This window comes from Sorex araneus, chromosome 1, assembly GCF_027595985.1.
Source record: "Sorex araneus isolate mSorAra2 chromosome 1, mSorAra2.pri, whole genome shotgun sequence".
Taxonomy (NCBI): domain Eukaryota; kingdom Metazoa; phylum Chordata; class Mammalia; order Eulipotyphla; family Soricidae; genus Sorex; species Sorex araneus.
In genome coordinates this window covers 254717191-254741417 of record NC_073302.1, presented here as the reverse complement: position 1 = coordinate 254741417, position 24227 = coordinate 254717191, and the positions used below count along the sequence as shown (strand labels likewise).

The window sequence follows — 24227 nt, the reverse complement described above, 5'->3', positions numbered from 1 at the left end:
ATTGAACCGGGTCAGCCGCGTGCAAAGCAAACACCCTACCCACTGTGCTATCCCTCCAGCCCCTGTAGAAATTCTTGAGCTGTGTGATCAAAGGATGAGCAGGCTTCATCAGATGGGAAAGGAAAGGAGACAGTGATGGGAAAAAACACTGGGGGAGGAGGAAGTCACCACAAATGCATATGCATTTCAGAGAATAGTTTAAAAAAATGCTTCTATCACTTGTCCCTTTCCTGTATTTTTCACTATTATTAACTAAATAGTACATGATTACATATCTGAGTGATTAAAGGATTCTTTAAGAAGAACAGAAGTCTAGAAGAAAGAAGATCCTTATCAAAGGTAATAAATACATGCAACGACGAGAATAGCCACAACTAAAGTAGATGCTGAACCTCATAAACTTTTCAAACTTCATTGGCTCTAGACAAAATAATTACCTACTTAAAGGGAATTATTGAAAAATCTTATCCAAAACAAGATTTCATATTTTTCGTGAAGGTAGAGACAAGTCATCATTTTCCATTTAATTATATAGAATTATTTCCCAATTTATATTTTAAAATCTATTTGTCTCTATGAGACTCTCATACCCCTTGAGGGCCAAGGCACTGATGCTAAGTTACATTCTTTTATACTCTATTCTTTGAGCACAGAGGCACTCAGTATTCAATATACACTCCCAGATTGGAACAGCATATTATGGATGCTGCAAAGGAGGAATACATTTTTTTAAAAAAGCATCTAGGGATGGAGAGATAGCTCAAAGGTCAGAGCACGTGGTCTGCATGTGGGAGGCCTACATTCAATCATCTGCACCACATGGTCTCTGGAGAAATGTTAGGAGAAACATCCAGCAGAGAATCAGGACTAGCCCCTGAGCAGTGGATTAAAAACTAAAGAAAATGATTTAAATATTTTGATATGTGTATTACTCACAAATTACTCATGACATAATCATTCATTTATGAAACTAAAGTGTCAGTTTTCACAATAAGCCTAGACCCCAAATTAAATCATGCATAATGTGAATGAAACATTGTCTTTTTAAAAGTAATGTTACCTCTGTCTATTAAATAACATGTTTATATAAAAAATATAAAATTCTTTATTTACTATCAAATATAACCTCTCAAGAGAAATAAATCCTGCCTGGCCTACATTCCACTGAAACATTAAGGTGAGAGAATATTTTTTATTCTGGGAATTTTTGAAACTACTGTAACTTTTATTAGATTTAAAGGACATTGACAATCATTACTTTATCATTTAAATTATAGACAGCAGTGAGTATTTTAAAATCTCACACCTTTCATTCCTTGCTAAATTTCTCCTTTGTTCTAATTTTCTTCTTCAGCATTGCTGTGCTGAATGCGTCCTATTATTTTAATTTAGCTGTCTCTATAACTTTTTTACCTAAGAGCAATCATAAGCATATGGATTCATTAATAAGCCCTTGCAATTTTAGAGTCTTTAAGGGTTAATGCAGCATCCTAGGGAACCTGATTCATATGCAGTGAGAAACCAATGCTGTGGCATGCAATAGTTAGTAAAAGCTGTGTTTGGTTTACAAGGACAAATTTAAAATTCTAGCAACTTAAATGCTGTGAATTCAGACGCAAGATTATTTAAATAAGCTACTATACTTCATCTTTAGAAGATGTTTCCCTTGTTCTTTTATTGCTTCTGTAACCTAATCCCATCTCTGATAATGACACCATTTTTGATGACAAGGATGAATACATCTAAAATTCAAGTCATCCTCCTAGCAAAGTAGTAATCCTGTAAGGAAGGTCAATGAAAACATGCCTATTAAGTCAAACTCTTTGTTAGAAGCAAGCCAGATAGTCCTATTTGTGTTAATCTCATGCTTGCTATTGGATTCCTATTGGGATGTATATCTTTTTACCAGTTTAAATCCCATTTTGTGTCTTGTTTCTAGTACTTGTTTGTTTTCAATTGCTAGACACAAGTAAACAGAATCAGGTTAACATTTTTAGCCCTCCCAAAAAACAGAATTAATTTAGGAGATGCAACTAATCCTCTCTTGCTTATTATTTAGTAATCAACACCTGCCAATAGGATTTCAAAATCCCAAAAGATGTATTTTTAGAGAGATTTTATTTTTTATACATTATAATTAAATTCTAGTCTCCAAAAACTATTCATTAAATTCATAGAGCTGTTAGCAAGAGGTTGAGCTAAAGTTTCCAATAAATTACAAAAGAATAAATAGTTGTCTTGCATAGATCATTATTTTAAAAAAATGGAATTAACAAATGAACAATGAGGGAGGGTCTTTGGCACTCTGATGGTGATGGAGGAACAGTAATATTTTACATACCAGAAACATTAACATTAGCAATATTGTAACAATTTTGCTTCAACACCAATATTCATTTTAAGAAGAGAATGAAAGCAATCAACAGGAAACCCGATAAATTTACAGGATTAAAACTTAATAAGATCAAAATATATTTTAAAAGGGAACATTAATATGAAAGATATTAAATTTTAAATATAAGTTATAAAATGCATATATGAAGCTATATATCTTCATAGATTACTTCTATAAAATTTTATTACAACAATTAATTATGCATTAATTCTAGACATTCTTAATGCCCGTACCTACATAATGCACACACATATAGACCCAAATGATAATATTTATTTTTGTCAAATGACCTCTCTTAAAATGAATTATTCTAAGAACTATTATAATTGGTAGTATGTTGTCAGAAATTTTAGTATAAGATAAAATTGTATGAGCTTAAATAAATTTGTGTTGCTTTTAACAAAATAACTCCTACCACCAAACTGCTAATACTACCATTAGTACTACCTCTTCTATTGTTATTATACCCTTTATAATCATACAGATAGTAAAAAAGAAAATATAATTGACATTTTAACTAAAATGTGTTCTTGGAATTAATTCTCTAAAACCATTCTGTTCTTATTACCTTTAATGTGTTGTTAGTTTTTGGAAGCTGTTTCCTATCCTATCATTGGATCATCCAAAGAATGAAAATTTAAGTAAAATCAATACACTCAATAGCTGTGTTCTTGAGTAAATATGCAGAAGTGTTTCTTGTAATGGGTTTTACTGGCAATGACAAACCATTTTTCTAGTAACAGCTATAATATTTTATAATCATTAAAATACACTGAAGCAATGGAGAAATTAGGAGAAGAGAATAGGAAACTCATATAAAAGATAGAAATAATCATCGTAGGTTATCAAAACTAAGATTTAATTCAGGAAGGCTCTCTGTGATTAAAATACTATTTAAAAAGCCTGATCATTTTCTAACATATATATAAGCATATATACATGTACATATATAGTGGCTGCTTCACACATAATTCTTATAAAATATGTTAGAAAATATTGCATACATTAAGAACCAATACTTGAATTCTAAATTTAACAGTTTTATATCACATACTAGACAAAGAAAATATGATTTGAAATAATAACTTCAAATACTCATCCATAAACAAAAAAATACAATTAAAAACCAAAAAGTCCTTTTGTTTGTGTCTTTGTAGACAATGAAGAAAATGCATTCTTAAACCAATGAAAATTATGAAAGAAGTCTTTCTAAGTACAAAAATCTTCTAGAATAATTTAGTGATGTAAAAGTAAATATACAATTCACTTAGTATATAATTCACTTATAGTTTTCCTGGTTTCAGTCAGTTTCTATTTGTTTTTGTTTTGACTTGGTAGATGGCTACAATAAAATGTTTGTGTATACATACATGTATGTGCAAAAGGTAGCATGTTCATGAGCAGAAAATGGGAATCAGATCAAGAGAAAGGACTATCTGAAGAACATAAAATAATGTATAGACATTTATTTCTAAAAGCCAAAATAATTGATTGATGTAAAATTTATTTTTAAATTTAATTTTTATAGAATAGGAAAATAAAGTCTTTACCCTTATGACTATAAGTGAATGCGATACTTTATTTAAAAGTAAAAGTATTTTAGTTATATGTACATATACCCTTGAATGCATGTTGTCAAAATTTTCATCTATGTCCTAAAATAAGAAAAATATAACTTTTTTAACTGAGGTTCTTTATTTTATTGTAATTACAAGGCTTTTGTTAGTATTTTCTCTAAAATTCCATTTTATTGCCATGCAGACAATAACACAAGTTTCACCTTTTCTGAAACTGTAATAGCCACATACATAAATATGATGGCACTTGTTGATTTTCTACAGCATAAAAATTTTTGTAAGCAGACTGACAAACTCATATTATTTTAGCCATTTACCTAGTGTATAGATTAAATTACTCAGAAACCAATAAAATCTTTGAAAAGCATTTGAATGATTCAAAGATGTAAACTATTCAAACTGCTGATTAGAAAAATATAATGAGAGCTAAATTCTTCACCTGTGATAAATAATCCTTCCTGTGTTTCACTTAATCTGCTCAATTATTTCAGATTTTAATATATTTACATTACATTTCATGCATACTAATGTTTAAGATATATTGGGAACACATATCAAGTTAAAGGATTTAAATGTTAAACTTGACTCTTGTGATTTATATGAATTTGGTCCTGCCCTATGTTCAGAAATTCACCTTAGCATGGTGTATAAATATTTTTTAAAAAAGTATGTGAAGGTGTAATATGTTTCCATGAAATAATAATTCTCTAATATGGAGTGCAGTTGCCTGTCACTAAGGAAAGAATTTAGGAAACCAGTTTCTCAAGTGAAAAATAAGTTCCACAGCTATAACAGAGAAGCAGCCTGCTCAAAACCACAATTCACCTCTAAGAAAAATAAACAACCCCTTTTCCTGTACCGACTCACATTCTATACTATCAATTTCTTTTTTACAAGTTCTTCAATGATCTCCAAAGTGAAAAGGACAAACAGTTAAGTCTTCTACATGAAAAATTAAGAATTGGACCACGAAAACTCACAAGAACAATATGGGAAAAAAAGCAAAATGTCTCTACTTTTGCGACTCAACACTACACTACCAATTTTTTGAAATATGAATAGTACCAATGTAGATAATGATAGACTAGATCCCAGACTTCCTACTCTATATATCTTACAGGTTCTGAATATCTGTGTATTTGAGTGCATGTAGGTCTATAGATAAGTACATTTATGTGGGTATGGTCTTAGGAGTACCATCGTCTAACAAGTAAAATTCAGATCACAGAAGAGAAAGCTAGCAGATGAAGAAATTGCTCACCTGGAGGAAGCAGATCAACAGACTGAAGTCTACTTGTGATGGTGTGTAGGGTGAGGATAGCAAAGGAAAGCAAAGTCGGGAATGCTTGAAAAATAAAATATTTTTAGTTAACAAATAGAAAAACCAAGTGGGTAAAAAGGGCCAACTGAATTATGAATCCTTCTTTATTGATTTTAATTTTCATCTTCATCTTAAAATTTCTAAGATTGATCCATCCCTAAAAAAGATATGGTCATTGGTATTTTCCCAGGTACATATGACTTAGTTTTTTACTAGTAGAAAATTACTTTTTCTGAACATTTCCTTTCACCTGAGACAGAAACAGTGTACAGGAAGTATATGAATGTCTAGGCCAAGAGGAAAAAAATAATTCTATTTTGTGATGATGATGGATTAACTTAACCTAACTAAAATAGATTTTGGGACTAGTGAATAGAAGATATAAACAGCAGGCCAACAAAATTAAAGTTGCAAACTGACTACTATTTTGCATTCTAAATATCAAGATAAAAATACAAAGTTTAACCATATCTTAATATTATTTTCATAAAGCTAATTGTAGGGAGTGTGGAATTATAGACTACTTTTCATTTACATTTTTATCCATTTGCATAGACATTTTTAGCTTTCTAAAAATTATAATCACTTCAATAACAAATATGTATTTATATAAATTTAACCTTTATAGGGAATCTTTTCATCTCTTGCCTGAAATGTATGTGCAATTTTTTCTGTAACAATCTTTACTTCTAAACCAGACATAAACATGTACCTAATGTGAAGTTAAGGAAAGGATTGCTATTTTGTTTCACTTTATATAATTGTTCCATTTAGGTATATTATGGGTGTAACTGATCATGTTCTTAAATTTTAAAAAATGACATTTTATTTGAATTGGTGTTATGTGAATGTGCACTAAATTAAAAAGAAGTGTTTAAAAGTCCTGTGGATAATGTCAGTAGCTTTATTTTTTAAAACAGTTTCATTTCTTATTTTCAACCTTTATTTCACATCTCTTATTTTCCCCTCCCCTAGAATATAATTATGCAGGATTCCAATATAAAACAGGTTGAAGTGTTAATAACAGGCAGCTCCAACAATTTTTATGCACTGTTGCCCTGCAGATGTTTCTTTCATTTTTTTTTCTTTTTTCCCCTGGCTTCATGTTTAATTTGTGTATGTTTCTCTCCTATTCTTAAAGGATATTCCCACAACAGATGGAAACACCTGAAAATAAGTCTGCCTCATGCACATGTTTAAATAATGCGTATTGTGATTCTTAACATAGAAAAAGAGATTCCAAAATATACAGAATATATGTTCAGGAGAAGGAATATGATTAATCTGTAGGTCATCTCATTACTGAGCTCAATTTAAAATTCTAACAAGACAATCAAGTTCTTGCCAAAGACATGAGAAAATTTTGTATTTTATAAAGTCCTTTTATCTGTATTTGTTACTAAGGTCAATTGTCTCTTTGTATATTTTACTCAATCTTCTTAAGTATTTATTATTATCAGAAATTGGATTGTTCTCCTATCCACTAGCCATTTAAATTAACTTTCATTTAATAATAATCTAAACTAAGCAACCGATACAAAATACTTTAGATATATTGGCTATATGCTACATTTAAGAAATAGTATAGCCCAATTCACGTTACATAATTTATTTATCCATAAAAATAATCAAAGTCAAATTACAGGAAAAAGCCCATAATCTTTACTGGGATATCTCTCCCCCAGTATCTATGTGAACCCAGAATATGAGAACATGACCATATTTAAAACTGAACTCTTTGTAGACATAATCACTTAAGAAAACGTCCCATAAGATTAGAATGGTTCCCCATCCAAAGTTTCTTGTTAATACAATTGTAAGCCATGGTACCTCAGTAAAAACAACTGATTCATGAAGAAGATGAAGACAAAACAGACACAGAGACAGACACACAGTGGGAAACTGCCATGTGAACACAAAAAATAAAGATTGGAATGTTATTTTTTGGATTACTGGCAACCACCAGACTTTAACTAGAACCAGGGAAGAATCCTTACTCCCCTGGAGCCATAAGAAAATGTTGCCCTGCTGACACCTTTATGGAGGTCTTTACAACTTCAAAAGTGGGACAAGACTAAAAAATGTCTGTTAAGCCAACCAGTTTACAGAAATTTATTGTAGTTGCCCTAGGAAACTGGTGCTGATTTTGGCAATAGGAAGTGGGGTGAGACAAAATCTTGAAAACCTGAATGTGACTTAAGAATTGGGTAAAAGAGAAGCTGGAAGAGCTTTGAAATACATTATAAAATAAAATTTAGGCTTATATTCCCTAGAGGAAACTATTGAAATAAATAATGTCGTTAAGGATTTTTCTGATAAGGCTTCAGAAATAGGTGAGGAGAGCCATCAGAAAGGTGGCCACATTGTCAGAGGATATGTATGGTTAGATCATGAAGAAATGTTACTTATTATGAGGTACCAGAGGGATACAATAGCAGGCACTGGGAGAGAAACCTTGTTATAAAATAGTAGAAAACTTGGGGAAATGGTTACATATAAAATAAGACCGGGAAGTAACGAATTTAAATACTTAGTTAAAGAAATATCCAAGTAAGGTGAGAAAGGTCCAGCCTAGCTTTTCCTTGCTGGTTTTAGGAAAATGTTAGAGCAGAGAGATTAATTGAGCAATGATGGGGCTGGAAAGAGTGTACAGTGCACATGGCACTTGATGGGGTAGCCAAAAACAAACAAAAATGGATACATGACTTTACAAGTAAATGGGATACATGCTTGGTTTGAAAAATTGTATGCTCATCCAGATAAAGTGTTCAGAAAAATGAACAAAAGCATGGATGAATAGTTATTGGCTATAATGCATAAGCATATGATATACGGATTCACAAAGCCATCTCAAGAATTAAAGGTGGAGTTCTAGAATAAATATCCATGGACCCTACTTTTGTGTAAAGTTGTAGGTTGTCTCATCATCTGCAGAATTGCAAGTTTTGGATAATTTTATACTAGCAGAACAATACCAACAGAGAGAGAGAGAGAGAGAGAGAGAGAGAGAGAGAAAGAGAGAGAGAGAGAAAGTCGCACATGAGACAAAAGAAACGAGGAATAATTCCAATGATACAGATACAGGGACAAGGAGAGCAAGGGCATTTTTTTTTACAATAGCCTTAGGAAAGAAATTCAGTGTCAAAATAGAAACATCAAAATATAAAATACCCAGAGGGCAAAATATTACTGTTAAGAGTTACAATGGGCCAAATTAAAAGTAGATTTCAGAAAAGTAAAACAAGCTTGATATGATTAAATTAAAATGCTGTCTTCTAAATTATGGTTCATAAACTAAATTTGGCATAAGAGATAATTATATATGCCAGTAAAATTGATGCTGCTGAATATAAGATTCAACTGAAATTACCCAGAGGGAAAAAATATGTGTGTGTGTATATGTAAGACTCTTCCAAAATTTACTTAATACACTAATATAAAATATTTTATTAAAATACCTTCAAACTGATAGAACTTTGTACCCTTTTAATGATTGCTACAGCTTTTATTTTCAGTTTCAATTACTTTTAATTTTCATATATAGTAATTACATTGTTAGAAATTATTTGCAAATAGCATCACTTAGAATTTCCATATATACTAGTGAACTACTAAGAAAAGTGTATGTTACTGTAAGTGTGTGAATATATGTATATAAGTATTCACACTAACTAAAAAAAGGAAGTCTCTTTTTAAAGAAGATATAATCCCAGAAGTCAATATGGATTCAAACACACGAATATTTCAACTAGAAACTCTCTGTGTCCTGCATGAACACATGATTCAAATCCACAGACACTCAGTATTCTCTGAAGTCATGCAATAATGTATTTTTCTAAGTCTTGTGAAAAGGAATGCACAAACATTAAAATATTTAATTTTACACATAGCTTATTGGAAAAAACTTTACCATTTTTTATCAAAATGGGCATAATATGGCAAAATATAGTTTTCTTAAGAAATGCAATGGTGAAAGGCATTTGCCTTGCATGTCACCAATCAGGGTTCAATTCCAGGCACCCCATGTGGTCTTCAGAGCACTTCTAGGAGTAATCCTGAGCACGGATCCAGGAATAAGCCCTGAGAACTGTGGGGTGTGGCCAAAATAGCAAAAAACAAAACAATAAAAAGTATTGGTGAGGCCCAAGAGAGAGTATAGCAGTTTAGACTCTTGTCTTGCACACAGCCAGTACAGTGTTTAATCCTTGACAGGGCATATTTGGCCCAAGAGCACTGCCATGAGTGATCCCTGAGTAGAGCCGGAATAAAACTTAAATGCACCACTGGGTGTGTGCTCCACCCAATAAAGAGCACAGCAAACAAAAAGAAAGTTAATGACCATTCTCACCAATGTGTATTCTAGCAACAGTTACACGTATTATTAACAAAGTTAATGTTGTCCACATATACATTATGTTTCTTTAGAGGTTTGATGTCCTAATATACCAATGTATTGTTCATTTTCACTATCACTTTTCTTAGTCTTCTGAATTGCTATAATAAGCTATCCTAAATTGGGTACTTATAAACAAAAACTATCCTTTTTCAGGGAGAAGTAGGTTGAGCTACACCTGGCTCTATGCTCAAGGAACACTCCTGGTGATACTTGGGGAACTCCACATATATTTGCAGAAGATCAAACCAGAGTGGCGCCCATGCAACACAAGACTCTTACCCACGGTATTGTTTCTCAGGCCCTCTACTTCTTTCTTATAATCCAGATCTTAGGAAAAATGTTTTAGATCAAGGAAGGTTTGATGCCTGCAGAGGAGCTACTTTTTGTTTCACTGAAAGTTGTTTGATTCCAAGTGCCCCCAACATGGTGGGAGGGAACCTTTTTGTAAGAGTAATAAAATTCCCGAGATCCCACCCTTAAGACCTAATCACCACCCAAATTTCTCACTTTCTAGTACCACTGGGTTAGAGATGAAGCATCAAATTATGAACTTGGGTGAGGCTACAAACATTTGCTCTATAGTGGAACGCTTCATCAAGGAAAAAAAAATGCTGCATGAGGAGAGAAAACTAAATGTCAAATAGTTTTTAAAAGAAATTAAGTCAAATGTCACCCATCATCTAATTTGAAGATACCTGAAGATAAAAACACTAATACATGCTGATATTAAATATATTTATATACCCTCTCCAAGTACAAGAATAATTCCATCCAAGTTACCTATGTTGTAAAGGGGATAATCAAAAGGTTTGTGAGAACTGATATCCGTATTACACATACAAGGAAATATCTTACTGGTTCATGATGTTATTCACAGTGGAAACTTTCTACAGTGTTATTTTAGTTGCTTTCAATGAAAAATCAGTGCATACTCTACTGTAATCATGCAAATTATCCTGTCACTTTGTTTCACATAATGTCTTCTGAGTACAATGCCCACATATTATTTCAATGGGTTGTGGGAAGAGATTTGACTTGCCCAGCCAGGCATTTTAATGAGAACACCTAATAAATATTTTTTCTTAATATTTGGCTCTTTGTCATTGTGTTGACCAGAAAAATGATACAAAATTATATTTAAAATTATTATATTATATTATAAATACTGTAACCAAATTGAGAAAATATATGATGCTTTTTTTGGGGTTTTTTTTGCAAAATTTCTGTGACTACTAGACTGCTTTAGTAAGCGGATTTCATAAAACATAATTCTTATCTAAAAGTCACGAAAGCATATGTCATGCAATCAACATTATCTTTGACAATCACTATAAAGAAAAGAAAAAATCATCTATTTCATATTAATTTGATGCCAACAAAATGGCAAACTGACAGGTATAGGCAGCTTGTGGTAAAAATTCAATGCTTAAACCTATAAAGGTGAATTTTCATTCATTTTATTCTTTAAATAAAAGCAAGACATATTAGATTGTTAAAACGTTCAACAAATCCATTAATAAGTTTTTCTGAAAATTTCTCTGTGATTTTTCCTTATTCAATATTAACATTTACAGTAAAAAGAGAGGTCAGTGCTCATATTGTGAGAGAAGCAAGCATCGCCTGTGGCTTATACAAACAAAACTAATATGTACATACATTTTTTCCACAGTTACACAGGAGTTATTTCCTGAGAGTTTATCCATTATTCTGACTTTGAAATATCAAAGTGCATAAAAATCATAATAAAATATCTTTTCATTAAGGTTAACAAAAATGTGATAAATTCATAGTGTAGCTGATCTACAATAATAAGAATAGTAGCTGTCTTTGATTTGAATAACAGAGAGCTGAAGAATGCAACAGGAAGTGAGGAAGAGTTTTTTTCCTTCCCTCCAGGCAAAATACTTAAATTTTTACTTTAAATTTTGTTGCTACTTTATTCTTACTTTTCTTTGACTAACACTGCTTCTCCCAAACCAAAATTTAATAGTCTTTGTTTTCTAAAATGGAAAATTTTTCTTTTGCTCATTTATTCCTTCCATTAAGTTTGTTATGGATCCTCCAGCAAATTATCTACAGACTTTACTTCCCCCAGCCAACCAGAAAACGTTCATGCCAAGCTTTTTATACCAGGTACATGTTATACTTAAAAGCAAATTCATTAAATTACATATAAAACATGCATTTAAAAAAACCACAATTCTCTTAAAATTCAGAGAAAATTAAGAACTATTTCATAAACTTTTGGAAGGAATTCTTGGCCAAAAAGGACCGTATCTTTAAAAAAAAATGTGAATGTATACAAAACTCTGACTTTATCCCATTTGTAAAAGTTTAACTAAAGTACACAAGTCATACCAAAAAAATTAAGGGCAAACATAAAATAGCTTGTGTGTTCCTGCACAGGCATGTACATACACACTTTGTGGAAAGAAAGGAAATCTAACATCACTGGAGGCTGCTTCATCCTTGGTTCTGCCAGTTTCTAGTCTCTTTCCATTTCCTACTTTCTAAGGACACAATCAATAGGATAAAAGGTTGAGAATGTGGCAAAGACAATGAAAAAGCAAGAACATTCTGCACATGTGGGTCATTTGTAAGTCTGAGACTGCAGTGTTGCTACAAGCAACAGCATTTTTACATTGTCTAGCTTTCAGTACTGAGAATACTGTGGAGACTATATAAAAACATGTAACCATCCTTTGACTCAACTACCTGTGTTTGATGAGTTAAAAAATGTCATCCTCATTCTGGCTGGATTCTGTCACATAGAAGTAATATTTGCTACCTGAATATTGGAGAAGGTCAAGGAATAAATTTAGCAAACCACACAGTTGGATCTAAGGTTTTACTACTGTGTTCTGTGTCAAATTGCCTCCGTTCTATAGTCCTTCGTTTCCTTATCTGTAAAACGGACATACCACACTGGACTATTGTGGAAACTAAATAAGCACATGTGCACAAAAAGCAGTCCTGAAAAGTTCTCATTTTAGAGCTATTTTTGAAAACCAATCCATGAGTGCAACTATTGGCTATTATATTGGGATATAAAAGTAAGTACAGTCAATTTGGGTACAAATTCAGCCTGGATCTTGCTAAAAATAGATTATTTATCTGGGGACTCTAATACACAAGTCTATCCTTGGGAGTTTTTATTGGGGGGGAGTGGGCATAAGGATAAGGCATCAGCTTGAACTCCGGAGTCCAGGTATTCACTATCCCTGTCACTCTGACAGTAAGAGAGATGTCCCACAAATAAGACAGCTGAAGAAACACTCCCACGGGATGACATGGCCTGTGGTCCAGGGCTCCCCAGACCCACAAGTCCCTGGATTTTGTAGCATCTTGGGGGTCGGAGAGGTCCTGTAGGTAGCTTCATCTGAAAAAAAAAATGTGTACCTAACATTTATGCTCTGAAAACAGGTGGAACCTGGAGCCAAGCCCTGACTTCTAACATGAGGGGCTTCCTCACAGGAAGGATTCAAGGACTATCATGCCATTCCAGAATTTAGCTCCATCTGACACTATCTACCTAGAACTTCACAGGTGAAGGGCCAGGCCAGCCCTACAAGAAGCTCGGCAGAAAGATGCACAGAACAAATAAAAAAGCGTCTCCCATGTCTGCCACAGGCATTTTCTTCCTGTGTTGAGCAAATAAAATCGTCTCCCTAGTGTCTGACTCCAAAAACGTTCTTCCTGCGATCCAAGACAGTTGCACTGTCACTATTGGCATGTCACAAACTCAGCCACAGGCAGTGGAGCTAGTGCTCAGGGCTGGATACAGCACAAAGCAAAATCCATAGAAAGGGTTGCTGGTGTTATTCCTATTGTGTTCAATAAACTTCTCATCCGAAATTTTGTCGCATAGAGAATAAGACACAGTATCTGGGGGGAGGACATTGATTCACATTTAGTGAACTGTTATAAATAGACTATACTCTTTACCTGTAGATTACCGTGGGGAAGGGAAGGAGGTGTTGTTGTGGGGGTGGGGGGGACTGTCCTCCAAGCAGTGCTCAGGACACCCAGGAATCTATCACAGATATTCTCTATCAACCTAGCTAAACTTTGAAAGCAGGGAGCAGCCCTAATCAGACCCCACAGTTCTGGGGATCATGAATCACTCTAGCAGAGCTCCATGGCCTTCAGGATCATATCCAGATATGCTTGGGATAGCATGTGGTTCTGGGGATCTCTTTGGAGTTGGTCACATGCAATTCATGAGCCTTAAGCCCCGTACTATTTCCCCAGCACTAAGGTATTTTTTTAAAATAAATAAAAAAATCACAAATTTCAGATAATCCATGCCTATGTTTCTGCAACAGATTATGTTCAAAATATACGAAGCCTCAAATAAAAATCACATATTTTATTGAAGGATAAAATAACCTAGATAGGAAAAAAAGTGACTCATCACTTATAGCACTCATTATAAAACAGAAAAAAAATGATGGGGATTTTAAAATTAGAACACTATAGTCAAATACCTCCAGCAGAGGCACAAGGTATGTATTTTCACTATTCTCTGCTTCTAGGGATCTGTTAGTGGAAAAATCTGGGAAATGTCAGACAGTAAAGGGATTTTACTTGAGTTAAACATAATCTTAAAACAGACTGGATGCTAGAATGCATGTTCTAAATCTACAGTACAAGATATTTTCCCACCCTTCTCTTTATGTAACAAAATGGAAAAAAGTAGACGAAGTAACAGTATGACAGAATATTTGATAAATTATAAAACGTGACTATTTTTTTCTTCCTTTGTTTCTTTCAATACACTCTATTAAAACAGCTTAATTTTCCCAGATCATAACACAGGAAGAGAGTAACAAGGAAGGCTTATTTTATTTTGACTTTCTATCCTTTATTTATGTTTTACTGACATTCAAAAAATAGTGACAACAAACATGCATGCTGTATTCAACTCTTAATTGTAAAAAGAAACCTATTTTCATAACTAGTTGACCTGCATTTTTCCTTTCCAAAACCCAATTCAGGTTTTCATGTAGATTTGTGGAATGTGGTACAGAATGAAAGTTACATAACTGCTTTAAATTTTTCAAATGAAATGAAACAATATCAGTAACAACCCCCTCATTCAATAAAGAGAGACAGAGAGATAATAAGAATGAAACAACAAAAGAAGAATGAAAGAAAAAGAAAGATTCATTCCCCAAATCAAGAATTGCTGAACCCAAACATACCAGTCTAATTTTTCGATTTGCAGCTATTATTTATAAGCAAACACAACTTTTGTGTCACTGAGCTTTAAAGGACATGTAGTTATATGTAGCACTGTCATCCCATTGTTCATTGATTTGCTCGAGTGGGCACCAGTAACATCTCCATTGTGAGACTTGTTGTTACTGTTTTTGGCACATCAAATACACCACCGGTAGCTTGCCAGACTCTGCTGTGCGGGCGGGATACTCTCAGTAGCTTGCTGGGGTCTACGAGAGGGATGGAGAAATCAGGGTGGCCTCCTGCAAGGCAAACACTCTACCTGCTGTGTTATCGCTGCAGTCCCTGTGCTATTGCTCCAGTCCATAATTATTTAATTTTAGAGATGAAAGAAATTTTATACATTATAGAATAAAGATTTTATAAGACTTAATTTTATGGATTAAGCAATCATTATTTTCCAGAGACAAAACTTGATGTCTAGTATATTTAGTGGCAAAATAAAAAATTATTTTCATGAGCCCAAATTCAATTCTTTTCCCACACCCTATTTGTGTAGTTTTAAAATGCAGTTTTGCTGCTATGACCTATAAAGGGTGAACACCTAGTGTATCACCAAATCAAGAATATATTTGAAACTGATGCAAGCCACAATGAGCCACAATGAGTGAACAAGAGGTGGAGACAGAGATTTTCTGAGTAAATCATGACCTATGGTAGCCTGTTCAGAAATTAAAGAGGAATCCAGTTCAGTTTTGTTTCACCTGTTCTGAAGAGAATGTTCTCTAAATGTATAAATAAAAATTTCACATAAGATCAATAATGTTTGAGTGAGAGACATGGCTCAATAGGCTACACACAAGTATTCCATGCTGGAGGCGTGGCTTCCGTCATTTGCATTGCTTAGACACCTGAGTACTGCTAGGTATGTCCATAATACAAAATCTTAACTTTTTATAAAGTACTATGACTGTTTAAAATTAAAAAACAGGGGCTGGAGCAGTAGTACAGCAGGTAAGGTGATTATCTTGCAGCGGCCGATCCAGGTTCTATCCCCAGCATCCCATAGTTTCCCCTGAGCACCACCAGGAGTAATTCCTGAATGCAGAGCCAGGAGTAACCCCTGAGCATTGCTGGGTGTGATGAAAAAAATAAAAATAAATAAATAAAATTGGGAAACAATAATGTACTTATTTAATTATTTTTTAAATATTTTTTCTATATACATAGAATTCAGTAGAAAAAAATTGCTATTTGTAGTAAATCATGGATAAAAGGTTAGAAATTCAGAAATTGTTCATAAAAATACTTTTAGACTTAATTAAAATTTATTAAAAGTAATAATAAAAATATATTTTAGTACAGCCTATAAACATTCATGAAAATTGATTAGGTTCAAAATAAAAATGCACTCATGGAAAAGCACGATGAATTTATAGATTACAAAAAATATAATTGTACAAATATGATAATGGGATTCTAGTGAGACTCATTTGAGTAATCAAAAAACGGCAGATCAAAAATAAGAATTATAAGAAGTCCTTAGAGAAAGGTTCCTTTAAATTTCTGAAAATTAATAGATTTCTTTTTTCAATTTTGTGAAATATGAAGTATGAATTGTCTGACACACACTTTAAAACACAATTTAGCAAAATAAATATCAAACTTCTAATATCTCATTTTATGCAATACCAGTGCTTACAAGGAAATGCACATATTACAATAATACAAGTTCAAACCAGTCAGATATACTAAGGTTAAAAATTATTTAGGAAATAAAAAAATTCTGGTAAAAGTTTATCTAATAAATATACCATTATGTCTTCTGCTGTAAATTTGTCCCTTGAGCTGTCAAAATGGATCTGTTTACCTAGAATTGAATCAGAATTTGGATGAGGAGGTGGGATTGAAGGATATTCTAATTATTTTTCCTTTTCAACTGTTGACCTGGAATGGTTAGCTGCAATTTTATTTTGATTTTACACAAGATGCGAAAGATCACATTCTTTCCCATAATAAAGGCAGGTTCATTTGCTAATAAAGGTGACTGCTCATTTTAGGTTTTTAGTTCTGACAGCCTACTTCAGCAATATTCAAGGCCATTTTGCAAAGCAACAGTTCTAATTATTGTATCTCTCTGACCTGACTGAAACTGCTTTAGAGTGAAAAATAATGTGTTAGAAAATTTTTCTAGAAGGTCATGTTCTCAATGATTTCTGTGAATCTGATAAATTTGTGTCACTAGATAGTGCTGACAATTAGTGGATGAAATTTTGGGGAAAAAAACCCCCAAATTGTGCCTGCTGTGTGGTATTCTCAGTAACATGAGTCAGAATAATTCCTAAACTCCAATTCAATCTAATTTTCAGGGAGATAAAGTATTGTCTTTATGCATCACAACCGGACAGGATGTGAACCTGATTTTACCTCAAAAGTATGATTTCATATATACACTGAAACTGCAATATCTCCATCAGGTCAATAAAAAATGGTTATTTCCAGAAATATCTCTAAAAGTTACATCTAAAATTAACATATAGGGCTGGAGCGATAGCACGGCGGGTAGGGCGTTTGCCTTGCAAGCAGCCGACCCGGGTTTGATTCCCAGCATCCCATATGGTCCCCTGAGCACCGCCAGGGGTAATTCTTGAGTACAGAGCCAGGAGTGACCCTAGTGCATTGCCGACTGTGACCCAAAAGGCAAAAAAAAAATAATAATAATAATAATATATAAATAAATATTTTTGCGCTTTTAAAAAAATAGACCAAGGACAAGACAGAGCAAGAGAGCAAGCAAGCCAGTGAGTGAGAGAGAGTACAAGAAGTAAGGAAATTGCTTTGCACAAGCCTCACTCAGTTCTATCCTCAGCACAGCTTATGTTCCCCTGAGCTGCACCAGGGGTGATCCCTGCCTGAACTCAGAGCCATGAGGCAAATTTGAGCACTGCCCAAACTGGCTGAACTCCCACGCCTCAAAAAAAAAAAAAAAAGTCTCACCTCATTATATATGTGATGTTCTGTATATAAATATTTCATGCATCTAAATTAGTCTATGGAACATATTTAATCTGTTCTACAATATTATAAAACACTTCCAGTTAATGTAAAAAGTTTTGATAAAATCTATTACAACTACATATATATATATTTTTTTTCTTTTACTACTTTATGAAGGTTACCGATGTTCAATGACATTAAATTCAGAAGCCTCACTGCAATGACCCATGAAAGGAACAAAACTTATCTGGGATAGCAAAGTATTTTTTAATATGCTTGGAAGAATAATGGAAACTCAAAATAGAATTATGTTGTATTTGATTCCATATATAAATTCAATTTTAAACTCCTTTACTAGTTGAGGATGGGTGGACCATACCTGTTGATCCTCAGAAGTACCACTTGAGCTCTCTGGCTCAATAGATACCTCTGTGGTACTCAGGGGACCATGGGTAGTATCAAGGATTCAAATCAGGATGAATCACCTGCAAGCCAAGTGTCTTACTACCTGTGCTATCTTTTTAACTCAACTTCAAATAATGTGAAATATGCCAGCCTTCATTCTGGTTCTATTTTGCTTCTAAGACTCTTTTCAATTTCCTTGCAGTCTTAAAATCATTTTTATTTTAAACTTTAAGATGAAGATAACAAATATACAGATTTTGGATTAGATTTCATTTTTAGTATTATTTGATCTTAAAAATTAATCCTGTTGGGTGAGGAGCAGGTTATTGTAGAAATAAAATAGTGTTCACATAGAGACAGCAACTTTGTACACCAACACTCTGGATGTTAGCACTGTTGTAACCATACTTCCTAAAAAATAGTTCAAGAAGAAGATAAAGTGTGTAATATTTTATGTTTGATCACATATTCAGATATAAGGTCAAGTTGTTCTTACCCAAAGAGAATGGTTTAAAAATAGGCAGTTAATAGTATCTTTTGCTAGAAATCAGTCGTAATAAGTGTAAATGGAAGAAAACACGATAACTACACTATTTGTATTGGATAGTACATTCTATTGCCTTTTCAACATTGCACTTTTTTCTCATTTATTGGGGGGGGAAGCAGGTTTTTCTTTTTTACTATAAATAGTGCATGTTAAAATATTCGCATGAATCCACAGGTTTGACTTTAAAATTCACTGCCTCTTCACAAATAAAGTTATAGGTTTCTAGCATGAAAATTTGATGCAAAACATTTTAGATTGTTGCTCTGTAGCATGGTCTGTATGTGTAAAAACAATTCCACTGAATGAATAAATTAAGACTATTCTTTAGAACCAGGAAGGGCTAGACACAGTAGAGAGCCAGTCTGACTTCATGGGGTGCTTAACTTAACAGAAACCAGTGCCTGCAGCTCAACTGGGAGAAAGGCATCTGAAATTGTCAGCAGGTGCATACATGAATAGATTATTGTCTCTATAAAAGATGATCCACTAAATGAAAAAAAGAAAAGAAAGCAATGCTCTAAAAATGTAAAGTTTTAATAATAAATTGGAATGACTAAAAAAAATACGCTGATTCCAACTGATATATTCCCTAATAATATCTTCAAGTCTACTTAAAAATAAAAAAAATATTAAAGAATAATTTAAAACAAATCAAGTGGGCAATTATCAGTTTGTTGAGAGTGTCAATCAACTGTGGATGTGGGAGGAATTTAAGTACATGAAAGTACCGCCAACCTTCACACTTCACTCCTTTTTACTAAAGATATAAAAACCTGAATAGTTTCAACTGCCGCTTAGAAGGGAAACTGTTTCATTTTTACTTGTGAATTTTAATCTAGAATATTTTCTATTCTCTACTGTTAATATTGAAGTATGTAAAATCTTTTTTTTTTGCTTTTTGCTTTTTGGGTCACACCCGGCAATGCACAGGGGTTACTTCTGACTCTGCACTCAGGAATAACCCCTGGCGGTGCTCAGGGGACCATAGGGGATGCTGGGAAATGGAACCTGGGTTGGCTGCATACAAGGTAAACGCCCTACCTGCTGTGCTATTGCTCCAGCCCTAAAAATCTTAAACTTCGCTGGAAAAAAGAGAACCAATTGTCCTTTATTCAATATGAAGGATGAATATAACATTTAATGTCACAATGTTTAGAAATATGTATTATATAGTGCTAGATGCAATCTAATATACAGTGCATTGATTAATTTTAAGAAATTTTTCAAGCTTCAGAATCTTGTTTACCTCATTACTGGCAGAGTATATAACTATTTTTATTAATTAAAATAATAATTTGAGGTGATTTGACATTCTTATTGATTTTTTATTTTAATACATTTATTCAACCTGAGTTTCTTAAGGTGATTAAGACACGTGAAATAATTAGGTTTTATAAAATCATAATTTTTGAGGATTTATTAAATAAGAAAAACAACTGTCTCAAAGTGAAACCAAATAATTATATAGCATCTTCAGCTTCTAATCATTTTCTAATTTTTTAAGGCGTGTGTTTTGATGCCTTACCCTGCTGTGCTCAAGGCTTTTATTGGTACTGTGCTCAGGAGTGACCCCGGAGTGCTTGGGGAACCATACGTAGCACTGGATATTAAACCAGAGTCTGAGGGATGTAAGCTAGGAACCTAAAGCCCTGTACTCTCTCTCCAAACCTCTTGTACTTGTAGTCTAGACTCAAAATATTTTTTTCCTAAGTATTGAAAGCTAAAAGTAACTCTTTCACAAAGCCTCAGTCAAAGTAACAAATTAAATATAAATATCAACAATCTGCTAGGAATTCTTACTAAAAATAAGTGTAATAATAAAACATGTACTGAAAAACAGAGTTTATCCTGCATTCACGTATATTAATACATCAAATTTCATCTCTTAAGAAGACTGTGCATTTGTCAATAGTTCCAGATTTTGGAAGTGGAATGCAGAAATCCATAGTTAAAGCAAAAATAAACCAGGACTTCAATTTTCTATTTCATTGTTTTCTTATACATGAAATACTAAAACTTGGGGATAGCTAACTTAAAGTACACAAATTATTAGGGGGTCATAACTCTATTTCAGTACAATGGAAATGATGTTAGATCTACAAAAGAAGTTTTTAATCTATGATGAAAGATGATGTTATACGAAAGGTTGTTTGCAAGATAGAGAATTGACAAATAGCAGCTAAATCATCAACATTAGAACATGTTTCATAACAAGTACTCTAGGATAGAGAAAATACAATTTAACTCTTCCTCCTGTGTACACTTGACTTTAATCTACTGGGAAAGGAAAAACATAGTACATTTCATTTCTTAAAGGAAAAGGGAACATTTCTAAATATATATATATATATATATATATTCAATTGAGCAATTAAGAGTTATATTTATTAGAATAAAAGTGTGTCCTACTTTGCAGATAAGCTCAACAGCAATCAAGTGGTTAATAAAATACAAAACATTAAAGTCTATATAGCACAAAAGGTCAATATCTTTCTCTTCTTCATGAGGGAATTAGAAACATCCTGACCCAGCTCTTTGGGCGCACAGGAGTTGCCTCCTGATTCAGATCCTTGATTAATATACTCTAGAATGATACATCTGGCAATGGCCTAGATAGGAGCTCTCTGAGGACTGGGGAAAAATAGACTCTATTAAAATGGTACAATTATACTACCGTATACTGCAACTGCTTTTTGGTCACAGCACAATAAAACAATATAGGCTAACATTCTTTAAATAATCACACACTGGTCTGAAGAGATGAGACTTCGCTTTAAAATAGAAAATGTATCTTTCTGTAGAATATTTTATAAACTGAGAGAAATACAGTGACTATTCGACAATAAATGAATCCACGGACATTTGATCTAAAAGTTTAAATCGGCGTTTTCCTTTCTGATCGAGCTCTGCTTCATTTTATGTTTCCCAGCACTGGGCATGAACTTTTCACAAACGAACCCCTGACATGCTAGAGGGAAGCTAAACAAGAGGCCCGTCCTCCGCTCTCATAGAAATCTTTGCACAGTCATTTCTTATTGAATTCTAGCAATTGCTCTCTATGGTAAGTATGCAAGGCATTTGCTCACCATAATTTTGCAGACAAGAATGGAGCCGTTATAGTAATTTCATTTGCTCCCAAACTATTCAGAGATAACCCCGTTCCATCAGGCATTTTTCAACAACAAACACCTTTGGCTGCCAAAACAGCCTGAGGGGGACTCATATACTAGAACTGCTGTTCCTACTTCAAGATTTTTACATCTTAATAAGTAAATGAGGAATTAATTCTGTTGCATCAAGGTAGTATTGATTTCATGTTATATTTAACTTGATCTGGAAAGAAAATGTAAAATTTGTCTATGAATTATCTCAGACAGGTTACCACCAATTAACTGGTCCTCTCTAAATTTTTTTCTTTTCTTTTAGAAAAAGCATTTCACTGATTGCTGCAGTATTGTCTCAATAATTTATGTATCTACAGTGTATAAAGTGAAAGTATTCGTGAAGACCACTTTGACTTTAAATGGTCTCAGGAGACATAATATATAAAGAATATAGGATATGAAACTGAAAACTAATAGCTTTTTAAATTATCTTCTTTAGTCAGATTTATAAAACTATTATTTTTGACAATCTGTACATTCTCTATGGCAATGTAAGATCATAGTATGTACAAAAAGTAACATAAAAAGCCTGACATTATGAGAATAATTATTATTTGAGAGTGAGGTCATTTAAATAATTCAATGCTTAAGAATATATTTCCATGTAAGTGAATTTTTCAAAAAAGAACAATCATAAATGTTAAATTATCATTTTCTTCCCCAAAATTAATTGAAATAATAAAATCCAAATATTTTGAGCAATTTCACATCATTTACCATTGCCAAATAAAATAAATACGATCACTTCTATTTTGTCATATTTATCATTATTCTTATAATCTGCTGGAATTTTAAAATGAGAAGTCCTTAAAAGTTTTTAAAAAAAGAAAAAAAGGAACACTTTTTTGGTTTGAATTTCAAAATTTGAGTCATTTAAGAAAATCTGTTTTACTTCTAATTCGATATATTTGTTAAAGTGAGTTCAAGAGCACATCAGTGTATTTTAATTGTTTACTTAAAATACTATTTCAATTCAAAATGAGGTATTAAATCTAAATTTAAAAAAATTATCTGCAAATCTTTACCTTCACTATATCCTGCATATTATTTTAAAACTGTATACATATCCTAGGAGTATGAACAAAAAGAATATCATGTTAAATGATAATCTGAGAAACTAAATTTCAGTCCAAGTTTTACAGATTTCTTTTTGTCTGCAGGAAAGCTAAAAAATTCCAATAATTCTATTTGTTTAATTGAAGAAATCTTTATAAACGTCATAAAATTATGTATTTTTGTTTACAAGATAAACAAAATAGATAATTAAAAGTGCAAATAAAAGTAAAAGTCTAGGTTGTATCACACAGATTATTTTATTGCAGAATAAATAAATATACACATCTATGTATATATGAATCATTTTGGAACTTAGATTTAGTTATATAAATTGCACTGGAAAAATTAGATACGTATTGTTTTTCTTCTCTTTTAATAAATAACAGCCTAAAATAGAACTAAAAAAGGGTAGAGAAAATAAAAAATTTAAAGTGACATCATGAATAAATGAATAAACGTCAAATTATAAGTTAATTTCTGATGGTCTTTTTTATTTTATTTGTTCATCTAATATTGCCTCTACAGAGGTGTTTTTCAGTAAGTACAGATGAAATTCATACATTTACAAATTCCCAGATATACTTTTTTATAAAAATGAAACATTTTAATTACCATAGAAAAGTTGTATTATAGAAGTAAATTAGGAAAGTAACTGGTTCATGGCTTATCTTTTAAATTTTGTTTTGTTTTCTGCACCACACCCAGTGATGCTCACAAGTTATTCCTGGATCTGCACTCAGGAATTACTTCTGGAGGTGCTCAGGGGACTATATGGAATACTGAGGATTAAACCCAGGTGGCGAGGTGCAAAGCATGCACCCTACCTACTGTTTCCTGCCCTGGCCACTGGTATATGGAGTGTAGTAATTAATTCTAATAAAGTGTTTGGTAAGATTGTTCTCAGTGTAAATAAGATTGCCAAACTTCAAAATATATTGCGATACTAATACCTAAAAAATAAAAAGTAAAAACAAACTAGTACAGACCAAATTAACTACAGATAAATTAGAGAGGAACTCATTTGAATAGCATTCACTTGGATATAGAAGTGGAACTTCCCTGACTGAAAAAAAAGATGCTGACTTTTGTTTATTCATAAGTAGCAAAGAATTTAGTCATGTACAAAGAACTGGTATTCAAAGTATGAAATGTTAAATGTCAATGACTGAATCCCTGAAAATAGGGAAT

At 32.7% G+C, this 24227-nt stretch overlaps 1 protein-coding gene across 4 annotated transcripts in view; it reads right to left on the bottom strand.

The window, feature by feature from the left end:
• Nucleotides 1–24227, bottom strand: part of PCDH17 (protocadherin 17) — a 95155-nt gene that overhangs the window by 12894 nt on the left and 58034 nt on the right. For 3 of the 4 annotated variants that reach the window (XM_055123747.1, XM_055123729.1, XM_055123723.1), the window contains one exon: nt 5234–5317. The exons of the other annotated variant lie outside the window; for it this stretch is intronic. In XM_055123747.1, the coding sequence (XP_054979722.1) occupies nt 5234–5317 (84 nt within the window). The remainder of the gene's footprint in view (nt 1–5233; nt 5318–24227) is intronic. 4 annotated transcript variants of the gene reach the window in all.